Below are 14,267 nucleotides of genomic sequence, written 5' to 3' on the forward strand. Positions count from 1 at the left end.
TTATTTTTGATGCTTCATTAAAGACCATGCCTGACATTTTATTCTAGCTGAAAATCTCAGATTTACTTTCATTATTATTTTAGAAAACTGACATTTTTCTTAATCAATTTGCAAATAACCTTAACTTATTTTTGGTTTGGTTTGGTTGAAAGCTATTTGGGGGATGAAACTCCCATTATTGGTCTTATCACTTAAAAATTAGAGTTCTTTTTCTGGGACTTGAATGTTTGATGATTAATTAGTTGCAAGCGTTTACTTTCCTGTGATCCTGAAGTCAGCAAACTATTTATTTCTTATTTCTGTTCCTGCAAAACCTGCAGGGTATTGAGGAGAATAATGGGCAGTTATGTTTGGAGTGTCATCAGACTCAGAGGTCAGAAAGCTGTAGTTTGCTGCTATCTGAGATTCTATTTCATTTTGGATGTGATGGCCAACACAATTGCGAGTCATATTGAGGCAACAAAGGAACTGGAACTGGAGATGCTGAAAAGTGGGTCAGTTCTTTTTCTGCCTGGATTAATGCCCAGAAGAACTATGTCAAAGCCTTGAATGGATGGCTTTTGAAATGCATCCAAAATGAGCCCAGAATAACATCTGATGGAATTGCAACCTTTTCTCCTGGAAGATTAGGTGCTCCTCCTGTGTTTATAATCTGTAATGATTGGTCACAAGCTATGGATAGGATATCTGAGAAGGAAGTGATTGATGCCATAAAGGTTTTTACTGCAAATGTTCAACATCTCAGAGAACAACAAACTTTTGAACAGCACCATATAACGATGGCCAACAAGGAGATGAATGGAGAACTTGAAAAATCACGGAAAGGGACCGAACCTGAATTTCATAAAGCAATACAAATGCGAGGTGAGAAATCATCCACGCACCCTTGGCATATTGCACATCATAAGAACACTGTTCAAGAAAGCAACCTGCAGTTAACTTTGAGAAATATTTTCGAAGCCATGGAGAACTTTGCAGCTACTTCATGTAGCTTATGAACAGCTTTACATTCGTTCAGAAGAAATTAAGGTTGGCAGGAATGCAAAGGTTCCTTAAAGTCAGCAACTCTCGGTCAGCTTCCTGTATAACCTTGATCCCCGGCTCACGTGCATGTCAAGCCGGTTCTTTATAGTTATCACTTTTGTTAATTTAGTAATGATATTCCACTTCAGCAGTGATCATTTTGGTTCCTGGCATGAAGGAATGACGCATTGAGGGACTGTCATATCTTTATCAAAATGGTTCAATCGCGCCTGACTCCGAGTGGTCTTGAACTGCAGTAAACAACCACATTGTTTTGTATTCCAATACAGATAAAAATTTACATCTTGAAATGTCAGCCAAGTCGAAATTTTTCGAAGGCCTGACCTACCAGTAGAGAAAGCTTTTGAAGTCAAGGTACCATTCATTAAACTGCTTGTCGATGAATTTTTGATGAAACTGACTGGTTAACAACCACATGGATTCTTCCAATTGGTGTCATTGCAGAACTAGGAGACAATTCTTAAGAATGATCTCATCCATTCATCCTAATCTCTTTCGATCTTATATAGATCAGTTTGTATTATCTGTCATGTCTGGTTAATCTAGTGCTGATGTGAAGTTATGAGTTGTATTAACAATGGTTCTAAAGTTCTAAGCTTTAAAGAATGTATTCCCTGACTGCAGTGCATAGTGTACAGGTTTCACTTCAATTTCAATTGTGTGAGAATTTGGCATTTTGTGATTCTCTCATCTTAATTATTTTGCTGCATTGCTTTTGAAAATTTCAGCTTACAAGATCTGATTAGTACTGCAGTGTCTATTGTCAAAAATGTCCTGTAAAAAGGTTTATAAGATAGTTAACATTATGAATTAATACTGTGACATTCAAATAAATGCCAAATGTTCTGCTACATGCCTTTCTATTTTTTCAAAAATTTATTTGTAGAAAATTAAGATTATAGTAAAAATAAAAATATCATAATATTATTTCTATAGATTTATATATATATATATATATATATATAACTAGAAATACCCCTCAAGAGAGAGAGAGAGAGAGTGTGTTAGTTTAGGAATCTAAAATTAAAGACATTTTTTAATATAATTTTAGTAGAAAATCGAAATTTTTTATATATTTCATATTGTATTGGTAAATTCATGAGGGATATAGATTCAAATTTATAATTTTTATTAATAACCTTTTGGGGTACTAGTAGCGGTCCATTGTGGGTAAAAGTGTTTGGAGTGTATTTGGTCCATTACGCAGACAATTTCAAACTTTTCAAGTTTTATAGATAACGACTCTTTTTGTTTTGTATTGATTGTCACATTTGAGTTTTTTTACAAATATTAAAATGGTCATAAAAACTTCTAAAATTTAGAAAAAAATTTATCATAAAACACTTTTATTTTTATTATAATTATTTCCTCCCATTAATACAGATCAAACGAGAAAAAATAAAATTGAAAAAAAAAAGATATTTAATATTTTATAGAACTAAAAATAATTTCAAACAAAAAAAAATATTGAAACGGAGGTATTATAGATAAACAGATAATAATATTAATAAATATAAAAATTATTTAACAAAAATTTGCTACATATTAAAATTTTTTGAATATATAATGGATAAATTACTTCAATTAACTTTAAGTATGTCATTCAGCCATGATTTCTAAAAAAAAAAACGGTTGATTAAAAACAATATTTCAACTAACAATATCATTAAATATAACCCATTTTGAAACACTTAACTAAAATACATATCTTCTCAATAAATAAGAGGATTAATTGCAAGTTCAATCAACACAATGAGGTTGTTGAGCTTGTTAATTGTTTTGCATTAATAAAGGTCCTGTGAGTACTTGCTACAAGTACTGTGACTCTCTACATCCACTTTTGGAATTGTTAACTCTTTCTTCCTCACTTGAAACGTCACTCCCAATTTTAATTCCATGGTAGTGTGAAACTTCCGAAAAATCATATAATTGGTTTTTTTATTATTTAATTAATATTTTTAAGGACTTCATATAAATGACAATTTCACTCTTTCCAACAACCTTTTAATGCAACTTTTTTGAGAAATGGAGTAATTATGAAGGCAAATGCCTCTCTTCCTACTATTTTATTTAATTTTTTTAAATATAAAAAAATAAACACAGTATTAATATTTTTATGGTGTGTTATTACTTCAAACACGTCTGTGAAAATAGGTGTGTATATAAGTTATTGCTTTGAACGTGCCCTCATCTTCTAGATGCACGTGAGTAAAAATATCATTTATGAGTTAATTTTTTTAATAAAAATATAATTTGTTGTTACTCTACATACGATATATTCATATTATTATCTTTAATCACTTAAACTAAGTGACTTTAATTATCCAATTTTATTCATCTAAAAAAATAATTAAATTTAATAATTTCATGTATAATTATATTAAATTTTCTATTTTACCCATTTCACCCTCTCTATTCACTAATTTTCGCTATTTTGTCTCTTCATTTAATTTTTACTCAAGTCTTCACTATTAAATGAATGCTATTTTCATTAACATTGATTTTTTTTTTTTAACTAAAGAAGACATGAGTTTATAATACTATATTAAAATCAATTTTAATAGAAAGTATAATTTGTTTTGTTAGTTGATTTATTTAAAGGTAACATTTAATATGGAAATCGTAGGGTAATATATTTAACCAAATTTATAAGGTTAAAGTTGGAAATTTAATAAAGTAGTTATATGAATACTTAAATAACACCAAATTAAATATTTTTGAGGTTTAAATCTAAACGAATGATTTAATTTAGTAGATATTAATATTTTATTTGTATTTTTATTATGAAATTAGTATGAGATCATTGATAAACCAACAGTCAGAAATATCAACCTATCAATTCAATCCATACATCATAAACATTTTTTCAACTCTTTTAAATTTCAGAATAGAATATGATGCACTTTTTCCATTTATTCCTTTTTTAGTTTTAGTTTAATTTAAAAGTCCATTAACCTAAAGTATAATATATATATATATATATATATATATATATATATATATATATAGTATATAACCAAAATAGAATAAGTGTTCTCGATTGAGCTAATAATGGATGGAACTTTTCTTTCATCTTCTCCACGTTATGAAATTAAGTTTTTTTTTTTAATTATTTTATTTATTTTATTTTATTTTAATGAAAACGATAAACACCCTTAGTTAAGAGATAGACAAGTACATGGTTACAGTAGTAAATCTCCTGTCACACAACTCTGAAGAGGAAAGAAAATACACTTCGCACAAACCTCTCAAATAGAATCTGTATTATGAGTCAATGTACTTAAACTTGAGACGCCTTGGTTCTCAAAATTAAGTTTTTTTTTGGGTCAAAATTAAGTTTTTTTTTGGTTGGTTGGAAAAATAAGGAAAACACAAGGAAGAGGAGGTGGCATAAATAAACTCAAATTAATAATAATTGCAAATAATTAAAAATTCAAATAGGGTCGGGCCAATTCGGGCCGGGTCTATTAGAACAATGTGCTAAACCTGGTCGGCCTTGCTTAGGCATTCGATACTTAGCTCATTTAATACCAAAATTTATTAATTATTTCTGATTTAAAATGAGGAAAAATTATAATCAGTTATTAAAATTTGACATTAAAAAATTGATTACCGTTGTCTTTTTATTGGCTATAATCAGTTTAAAAATTGATATTATTGATTTGCTGGACACTTAATACAGTTTTTTAGCTAGCTTGAATTTTTTTTTTAAACCTCAGTAGCAATTTTTATTTTGTTTAAAAAATAACATTAATATATATATATATTTTACTTATTATATAAATAATAATTGACTGACCATTCCAAAGTCTGCCCCATTTTCAAGCATGACTCTGACGCTTGTTATTATATTAGAAATTTTTAATAAATAAATAAATTACTAATCTATGTTTGTTTGGATCTTAGATTACTTTTATGATGATTTGTGCTAATTATTTATTTAATTAATACGAGATTTATCATATGTTCTATTTTGATTTATTTTATAACAATCAACACTTTTCAAAGTTGATAAATGATTTCACATGAATAAATTATTTAATAAGTAGATTTTTTTTCTTTTTATTAACATTATGAAAATTTTTATTTAACAAATAATTCAATTAAACAACCACTATTTGGTGTAGTGTAATGTTATGAAAATGGTGAATGCACATATCCAGAATCAAATCCCTGGATCATTAGTACTATTGTAATATTGTACATGCATTACACTATTTTGAAAAGATCTCATTTCTCTGATATGAGATTCATCAATTTTATTTGATTCTATAATTATTTCATGGCCATCATATGACGTCTAGCCAAATTAATAAATCTATATAGTAATTAATGCATCACCGTAAAAAAATAAAATAAAAATTCAATCATACTAGTGAAACAGCTTTCAACAGGGTTTAAATAACCATAAATCCAAAATCAAACAAGCCTCTTATCGGCCCGGCCCGAAGCCCTTAAAGTATAGAATCTTCTTTTTTGTTCTTAAAAAAAATAAATAAAAAATAAAACTCACAACACAAGCTCAACTCCAATCTTCCCTATTTCACACTGCACTCAAGAACTAGTCCAAAACCCTAAAAAATTATTTTCTTAAAAAAAAAAAATAATTAAAAAAAAAGAAAACCCATCAAAACAGAGTTCCAAGTTCCATTCCAACTTCTTTTTAAGCATTTCATCTTAAAACAGTACTTAATAATAAAGCAAATAAAAAAAAAAAAAAATTTAGAAGAAGTGCAAAGAGAGAAGAAGACGATGGGTTGCTGCGGGTCAGCTCACCGGGCGGAGCACCAGAACCACCAGCTCCACCACCAGAACCACCGCCCCTCTCTATCTCTCCACCAGGGCCTGCTCGCCGGCGGCGAGACTCCTCCCTTCTCCGAGTACTCTCTCGCCGACCTAAGGTCCGCCACCGGCGGCTTCTCCTCTGAGAACATCGTCTCTGAAGGCGGCGGCAAAGCCCCCAATCTCGTCTACAAAGGCCGTCTTCAAGGCCGTGGCTGGATCGCCGTCAAGAAATTCTCCAAGCTCGCTTGGCCTGATGCCAAGCAATTCGCTGTAAAGATGAGATTTTTGTTTTGAATTTAATTGGGTTTTGTTGAGAAATTGAAAGAGGGATTGATTGAGGGTTTTTTATTTTATTTTATTTTATTTTATTTGGGGGCAGGAGGAGACGAGAGGTGTTGGGAGATTGAGGCATTCAAGGCTTGCTAATTTGATTGGGTATTGTTGTGATGGTGATGAGAGGTTGCTTGTGGCGGAGTACATGCCCAATGATACTCTTGCTAAGCATCTCTTCCATTGTATGAGAAATTTCTATCCTTTTTTTATTGTTTTGATGCTTTCTCTGCATTGATTTTAGGAGAGAAAAGGAAAGGTTTTGTTTTTTTTTGTTAGGATTGTCTTTGCTATTTTTGAGTTTGAATTTGGGTTTGGGAACTTGATGTGTTTGATTGATGGAAATGGAGATTTCTGTCTGCAGTTTATGTGATTGTATTGGTTTTTTTTTTAGTAGTGTGCTAGCAATATGCATTTGATTGGAATGTGTGTTACTTTTCTGAAGAAACTTGTAGTGAGTTGGAAAACTTTGTGAATTTGGGATTTTGATAATGCACTGTGTGTTGGTGTTGTGTTTTTAAATGCTCTTTCTGCTTCAAGTTCATATTAGTATTGTTGAGGATTTTAATGGTATGTTTGGTAGTGTTTTGGAGCTGAAGGGAATGAGTCTGAGTGATTGAATGAAATGGTGACTTCTTCTTCTTCAGTCTATATGAGTTGTTGTTTTGATTAGCATGCTAGTGTTATGCATTGTAGTGAACTGAATGAAAACTTAGTTCATTTGGGATTTGATGATGCACTTCTATGTGATGTGTTTTGAAATGCTTTTGATGATTCAAGCTTATATTCATACTTGATATCAAGCACTTGGGAGTTGGAGGAATGAATCTCGATGTCTTCAGTCTATGATTGTATTGTAGTTGTGTTAAGTGTGCTAGTGATATACATTTCACTGAAATGAGAAAAACTCAATCTTGAATAGTTTGCCTGAAAAGAAGAAAATGTATGTCATGCCATTGGCTTAGTTTTATTCTGTTATTTCTAAAGCAATTCTGGACCCTTTCATTAAGAGTGATCAATCCTGGTGCAATGTTTGCAATATGTGTGTATGCTTTGTGTGTTATCGTCTCATAATTTGATATTTTCCTTGAATTTTTTGAACAGGGGAAAACCAAAGCATTGAATGGGCTATGCGCTTACGTGTTGCTCTCTATATAGCCGAAGCCTTGGAATATTGCAGCAATGAAGGACGGGCGTTATATCATGACCTGAATGCATATCGAGTTCTCTTTGATGAGGTAAGGTGGTCATTCCTTTTTGTTATTTAAATTAAAAATGGAACTGTTGGGATGATTAAGACCTAAATAAGAAAGCAAATATTCCTTCTGAAGATTTTCTCTAGTTCACTGTGATATAACTCATTGCATACCATCAATTGTGAAATATTTACTTCTCATCAATCATTTTATTTTGTTGCATTTAGTATATTTGCATAAACAAATTTTGTTTTAGTCTTATCTAATGAACTGCTCATCACAACTTTTGATTGGTTTCAATAACAAATATAAGCACATAGAGGGTGGTGAACCTGCATTTTTTTAGCCATCTTCAGGACCAAAAGACTATAAGATGGCGTTTGATAATTACTCAATATGGGTTAGCCTCCAGCCTTGCTGGGCCAATCAAATATTTTCTATTTTTCTACTAAAAAGGTTGTATAAATTCCCGAAATTCTTGTTGATGAAACCTTGCAGCAAGTCCACAATCTCAAGTTCTTGCCTTGGGTTTCAGAGAGGGTAGCTGTTGATGCTCTGTTATTTTGCAGGATGGTAATCCGCGTCTTTCATGCTTTGGTCTAATTAAAAATAGCCGGGACGGCAAAAGTTATAGCACCAACCTTGCTTACACTCCTCCAGAGTATTTACGAAACGGTATGGGTATTCAGCTTTATTTAGGTTAGTCATAACTGCTGTACAATTGTTTGTGAAACAGCCTCCAATTTGTCTTTTATCCATGCAGTCACCTTGTTTGACTAAAACGTATTAGACAAAACTGCCTTGTCATGTTGTTTTGACTCATACTCTAACTTGAAAAATGTGACTAAATATCTGATTCGGATTTAGTTTTTCATGCAATTCTTCCTTCCATTCTCTTATTTATTGTTTATTGAATAATTTATCCACCTATTCATGTTAAAATCTTTCATGTTTGGTTCTTGTTCCATGATCAATCCATATTTTCATTTTGTGTTTGAGTGAGAACTATCAGACAGTTATTTATTTGTTTAGTGAAACTTATCGGTTGCACCGCCACAATGATATAACTGAGTTTCTGCTAAATAAATTTGTGTAATAACCATAACTTTCTTTCTAGGAAGGGTTACTCCTGAAAGTGTGATATTCAGCTTTGGTACCATTTTATTGGATCTTCTTAGCGGAAAGCACATTCCACCAGGTCATGTAAGTATTTCTGTTGCTTAATTACACACAGTTCCATTTTTTAGTACTATTAAGGTCTTTCAAAATGGCCATATTAGACAGAACTGTTACATGCCATCACTTCGGTTTTTATTTTTCCGTAGGCTCTCGATATGATAAGAGGTAACAATATTGTCCTCCTAATGGATTCTCATTTGGAAGGCAAATATTCAACTGAAGACGCCACTGCATTAGTGGATCTAGCTTCTCAATGTTTGCAATATGAACCGAGGGAGCGGCCCAATATAAAAGATCTTGTTGCCACTCTTAAGCTATTGCAAGCCAAACCAGAGGTAAATTCTTAGCCTGGCTTTAATCTGCAGAAACTGTATTCATGTTTAGATCGAAGTTTTACAGTCATTTAAATTACTTGCTTTAACAAAAAATCATGTTGGAGTTCGTTAGCTTTCAATTTCAATCATAATCTTGTTCTACGATTCATATAAATTCTTCTGAAGAGCAAATCCTTGGTTTATGATGTGCAGGTTTCATCAAATGTGTTGCTAGGAATTCAGAAACAAGAGGAGGCTCCCCCAGCTCCGCAACGCACGCTCTCACGCATGGGTGAAGCGTGTGCTCGAATGGACCTCACCGCCATCCATGAGATCCTAGTTATGACACACTACAAAGACGATGAAGGAACTAATGAGGTATGCGAGGAACTCATCAAGTGTTTCGGCCACTTATCAGTGTAGTGAGGTTCATGGATGGCTACATGTACACATAACACTCACCAGGTTTAGTTTCTTTTCTCGACAGTTATCATTCCAGGAATGGACACAACAGATGAGGGATTTGCTTGAGGCTAGGAAGAGAGGCGACTTTGCTTTTCGTGATAAAGATTTTAAGACGGCAATAGACTGCTATTCTCAGGTATGTTCGCAATTCCGTGTCCAAATATATTGATTGAAAGTTAAATGTTGTTTCTTTGCCAATGTAGTTTGTAGATGTGGGGACAATGGTTTCACCGACAGTGTATGCGAGAAGAAGCCTATGTTACCTCATGTGTGATCAACCTGATGCCGCCCTTCGGGACGCGATGCAAGCTCAGTGCGTTCATCCAGATTGGCCGACCGCCTTCTACATGCAAGCAGTGGCCCTTGCGAAGCTTAACATGGACAGTGATGCGACGGACATGTTGAATGAAGCCGCAGCCCTAGAAGAGAAGAGGCAAAAGGGTAGTGGAAGAGGTTCCTGAATGGGTTCAGTGAAACACAAAAATGATGCATTCCTTTGTAAATTTCAAAGGCTAGTAACAGTGAGGAGATGTACACTGTAACCAACAATGCATGATTGAATTTATATTAATGTAATTATATGAACAGATTTCTTACAGAGTTACAAATGTATGACTCAAGCTATGAAAAGTTCGGCTTTGCCATCAATGAACAGGCTCATGAATTCCTCTCCATCAACAGTTTCTTTTTCAATGAGAAGCTGGGCAAGTTTGTGAAGAATGTCAGTGTGAGTGGTAATGATCTGCTTGGCTCTTGAATAAGCCTTTTCCACAAGCTCTCTAACCTCAGCATCAACAACATCAGCAGTTGCCATGGAGTAGTCCTTTTGTGATGACATCTGTGTATTCCTTTGAACATTGAGAGAATGTCTCATGAATAGAAACAGGTTTACAAGGAGAATTTAGGGTTACCTGCTGGCCTAGAAATGGGTTTCCACCAGGGCCCCCAATGGCAATTTGGCCAATCTTCTTGCTGAAACCAAATCTCTCGACCATTTGCCTTGCAACACGAGAAACTTGCATGAAATCGTTTGAAGCTCCGGTCGTAACATTCTCTTCCCCAAAGATTACCTCTTCGGCGACCCTGTTATAAGGTTCACTGTTATAAAGGCATCTAGGATGAGAGGTTAATATTTATGCGGTGGAGACTTACCTTCCACCAAGGGCGACGGCCATCTGATTTTCAAGGTAGCTCTTGCTGTACAGTCCTGACTCAAGCCTCTCTTCGCTTGGAGCGAAAAAAGTCAGTCCACCCGCTTGACCTCGCGGAATGATGGAGATCTTGGCAACAGGATCATATTCCGGCATGAGTGCGCCCACAAGAGCATGACCCGCCTCTGCATATCCAAGAGAACATAGATAATTAGTTACTTGGGAATTTGGGAGAGGATTGGTGGGAATTAAAGTGTTGATTCTACAGCTTACCATGATATGCAACTAGTTTTTTCTTCTCATCAGACACAACGGCGTTTTTCTTTTCAGGTCCAGCAATTATCCTCTCCAAAGCATCAGAGATCTCATCTTTGCTTATCTCCTTAAGGTCACGTCTAGCTGCAAAAATAGCAGCTTCATTCATTAAATTTTGTAGATCAGCTCCAGTGAAGCCTGGTGTTCTCCTGGCAATTTTCTCAAAGTCCACATCCTTAGCAAGTGCCTTTCCTCTGGAGTGCACCTATCCAGTTAGGGACAGATTAAATTAGCAATTTTAAAGTTGGGAATCACATATACAAAGACAAATGTGCTATCTTCTCAAGAATTATTAGAGCAATTCCAGCACAAACAAAAGAGACTCCATGTGATGCGGCCTAAGCATTATTTGGAAACCACGATGAAATATATAACTTCGGTCCTAGTGTCAAGTTCAGTAAACAGAATAGCAGCTTTCTAATACACATCAGTTTTCTCTTTTCATCTCGATGATTAACCCTCATGATATGAAACTAATTTCTGTATTTCAAATGATAAGCTACGTAGTCTTAATTTTCATTCACATACTACCAGTACCACCCCTTCAGTGTAGCATGAATTAGCTAAGAAAATTTAATTCATGCAATGTGTCATTTCCCATATCTTTCCTTTCATAGCTTCCGACTACATTACATGATCCTACCTGACAATATTATACACGTATTACTAAATTTTGGACTAGATGGAGACATCTAATTCAGTGCATTAGCAATCAACTATACCTTTAAATTGCTCCAATTTCTAACACATAACACTTTCACGGATCAAAGGAATGAAAATTTAAGTCACTAAAATCTAACAATCCCCCACTGTTCTCCTAACTAATCCACTGCCACAAGCAAAGAAGCTCCCCTGAATTTTGCATCACACAAAACACATTATTAACCAAATTACAGTCAATTGAAGCCAATTCACTGAAGCAGAGAGGCAACCATCAATACAATATAAGAACACAAACACATGGAAGCATAACAGAATAATAAAAGAGAATGAAACATTCAACCGAAAGTAGCAAACCTGCAAGATCTTCACTCTGCCAGCAACATCCGGCCGATCGACAGTAACCTGTCTATCAAACCTTCCCGGCCGCAACAATGCAGCATCAAGCACATCCGGCCTATTCGTCGCCCCAAGAACAATCACCCCACTGTTCCCTGAGAACCCATCCATCTCCGTCAACAACTGGTTGATTGTTTGCTCCCTCTCATCATTCCCTCCGCCAAGTCCGGCCCCTCTCTGCCTCCCCACTGCATCAATCTCATCAATGAACACTATGCAGGGTGCCTTTGCCTTTGCCTTCTCAAACAAATCCCTCACTCTCGAAGCTCCAACACCCACAAACAACTCCACAAATTCCGATGCAGCACAGGAGAAGAATGGCACGCCAGCCTCCCCGGCCACTGCGCGAGCTAGCAATGTCTTGCCAGTGCCCGGCGGACCGACCAACAGACAACCTTTGGGGATTTTGGCACCCAAAGCAGTGTACTTGTCCGGGTTCTTCAAGAAATCAACGACCTCCTGAAGCTCAAGCTTGGCTTGATCGGCGCCGGCGACGTCCGCAAAGGTAACCCCAGTCTCCGGCACTTCCTGGAACTTGGATTTTGACCGCCCGAAATCCATCGGACCGCCGAGCCCACCGGGACCGCCTCCCGGTCCGCCCTGGGCGCGGCGGAAGAGGAGAAAGAGCCCGGCGAAGGCAAGGAAGGGGAAGAGAAGGTTACCAATGATTCCGAGCAGACCATTGCCGCCCTCGCCATCGGCGACGGAGATGTCTACGCCGCTCATGGCGAGGATGTCGATCAGATCCGGATCGTTAGGAACGACGACGTTGGCGCGGCGGCCATCGACGGCGGTGAGCTGGAGCATGACGCCGTCCTTGCTGAATCGGACGCGCTCGACCTTGCCCTTCTTGACGGCATTGAGGAACTCACTGTAGCGCCATTGGGAGCCGTCAGGGAGGTCGGAGGAGGCCTGGGGTTCGGGAGCGGTGACGAGGGATTGGGCGAAGGGATTCGCCAGTGTAACAGCCTCATCCAATTGGGCAGCAGCGGGGGAGGGAGGAGGTGGTGGAGCGATGTCGTCGGCGGCGAGTGCGAGGGGAGAGAGGGAGGAGAGGAGAAGGGTGGTGGCGGCTAGGGTTTTAGAGAGAGGAATGGGTTTGGGTGGACGGGAAGGGAGAAGAGGGGTTTGCATTGTGGGGAAGGAAGGGGTTGAACGGAGATGGGTGGTGTGGAGGGAGGAGGAGAGGAGGAGATGAGCCTTGGAGGCCGCCATTGATGAAGCTTTGGAGCTTCTTCGAAGGAGGGTTGGAGTTCCGGCGAGAAGGAGATAGAGACGATGTGGAGAGGGTTTATCTTCTTGGCCTTTGATATTTTACCAGTGTTCACATTTAGTCCCTCGCTTTTATTAATGTTTGATTTGAATCCCTTGCTGTCAAAATGTCATTTTGCTCCTATCTTTTTTTCTATTTTTCTTTTATTTCAGAAACATTTGTTCAATTTTAATTGGATATTTTCAGTTTCACATGTATTTTCAACACTGCAATCCATTTGTCGCAAACACCGCTTTCATTTTTTAATTATACTCTTAACAACAACAATGTCACTTTAAGTTTTTCATCTTTAAGTTTTTCATGATTTTACTCCTCCATTGTTTGAAAACACTCTTAATTTTATCCCCAAAATCTCTATTTTTTTTCTTTCATTTCAGAGACATTTGTCTAGTTTTGAATCTTTTGATTCTATCCCCAAAATCTCTCTTTTTTTTCTTTCATTTCAGAGACATTTGTCCTGTTTTGATTGGATATTTGTTCTTGTCCTTTAATCACTCTTCACAAAAGCAATGTCTTTCCACATGTTTTTTTAACACTAAGATCCATTCATCGCGAATGCCGTTTTCATCCTTTAATTATACTCTTAACAACAACAATGTCACTTTCATTCTTTCATGATTTTTCAACACCATGTTCTAGCTAACCAAAGACAAATAATCTATTATTATCCAATGACAATGACTTTTCTTTTTTAATCTGTATATAATATTGGTAAATGTGTCGCTTTATTTGACCTTGAGACAATGACATTTTTTTCTTACGTACATGACTCTTAATTTTATCTCCTAAAAATCTTCTTTTCTAAACTTTTATTCTGAGAGGCCATTTGGTAACTCTTAATTGGTTAACATGTCACTATCTCCTAATAATTTTTTCTTCTAAACTTTGCCTTTGGGTGGACATTTGGTAACATGTCACTATCCTTTAGAAATTATTTCTTCTGAACTTCGACGATGGGTGAACATTTGATAACTCTTAATTAGTTCATGTATTACATCAAGGGAAATCAACCATAAATTACTGAGAGATATAAGTTCCACTACATCTCATTTCCGCCGTACTCTAACTTTTATTTAAAAAAATTAAAAAAATTATTCAATTTCAGTTTTTCTGTTATAGCGAGAAAAATCTCTTGAATTTAGTCTTTGATAAAACC

General features: G+C 35.8%; 2 protein-coding genes across 3 annotated transcripts; one reads left to right on the forward strand and one right to left on the reverse strand.

Moving 5' to 3' along the window:
• Window positions 1-5,664: 5,664 nt before the first annotated feature.
• LOC120277676 (serine/threonine-protein kinase BSK1-like) lies at window positions 5,665-9,985 on the forward strand. Its single transcript, XM_039284552.1, has 9 exons — window positions 5,665-6,099; window positions 6,209-6,344; window positions 7,264-7,397; window positions 7,925-8,030; window positions 8,473-8,558; window positions 8,681-8,869; window positions 9,062-9,226; window positions 9,336-9,449; window positions 9,517-9,985. Exons 1-9 carry the CDS (start codon window positions 5,797-5,799, stop codon window positions 9,772-9,774), a joined length of 1,491 nt encoding a protein of 496 aa, XP_039140486.1. The 5' UTR covers window positions 5,665-5,796; the 3' UTR covers window positions 9,775-9,985.
• LOC120277549 (ATP-dependent zinc metalloprotease FTSH 1, chloroplastic-like) lies at window positions 9,608-13,128 on the reverse strand. 2 transcript variants are annotated; one of them, XM_039284490.1, is made up of 6 exons: window positions 11,797-13,128; window positions 10,738-10,984; window positions 10,466-10,649; window positions 10,225-10,396; window positions 9,911-10,151; window positions 9,608-9,732 (listed from the first exon to the last, which is right to left on the reverse strand). In XM_039284490.1, the coding sequence occupies exons 1-5, from the start codon at window positions 13,051-13,053 to the stop codon at window positions 9,930-9,932; spliced, it is 2,082 nt and encodes a 693-aa protein (XP_039140424.1). In that variant the 5' UTR covers window positions 13,054-13,128; the 3' UTR covers window positions 9,608-9,732; window positions 9,911-9,929. The 2 variants fall into 2 exon arrangements, with proteins under 2 accessions (XP_039140424.1, XP_039140373.1); XM_039284439.1 differs by lacking the exon at window positions 9,608-9,732 and having other exon boundaries at window positions 9,846-10,151; window positions 11,797-13,127.
• Window positions 13,129-14,267: the final 1,139 nt, after the last annotated feature.

This window comes from Dioscorea cayenensis, chromosome 1, assembly GCF_009730915.1.
Source record: "Dioscorea cayenensis subsp. rotundata cultivar TDr96_F1 chromosome 1, TDr96_F1_v2_PseudoChromosome.rev07_lg8_w22 25.fasta, whole genome shotgun sequence".
Lineage (NCBI taxonomy): Eukaryota > Viridiplantae > Streptophyta > Magnoliopsida > Dioscoreales > Dioscoreaceae > Dioscorea > Dioscorea cayenensis.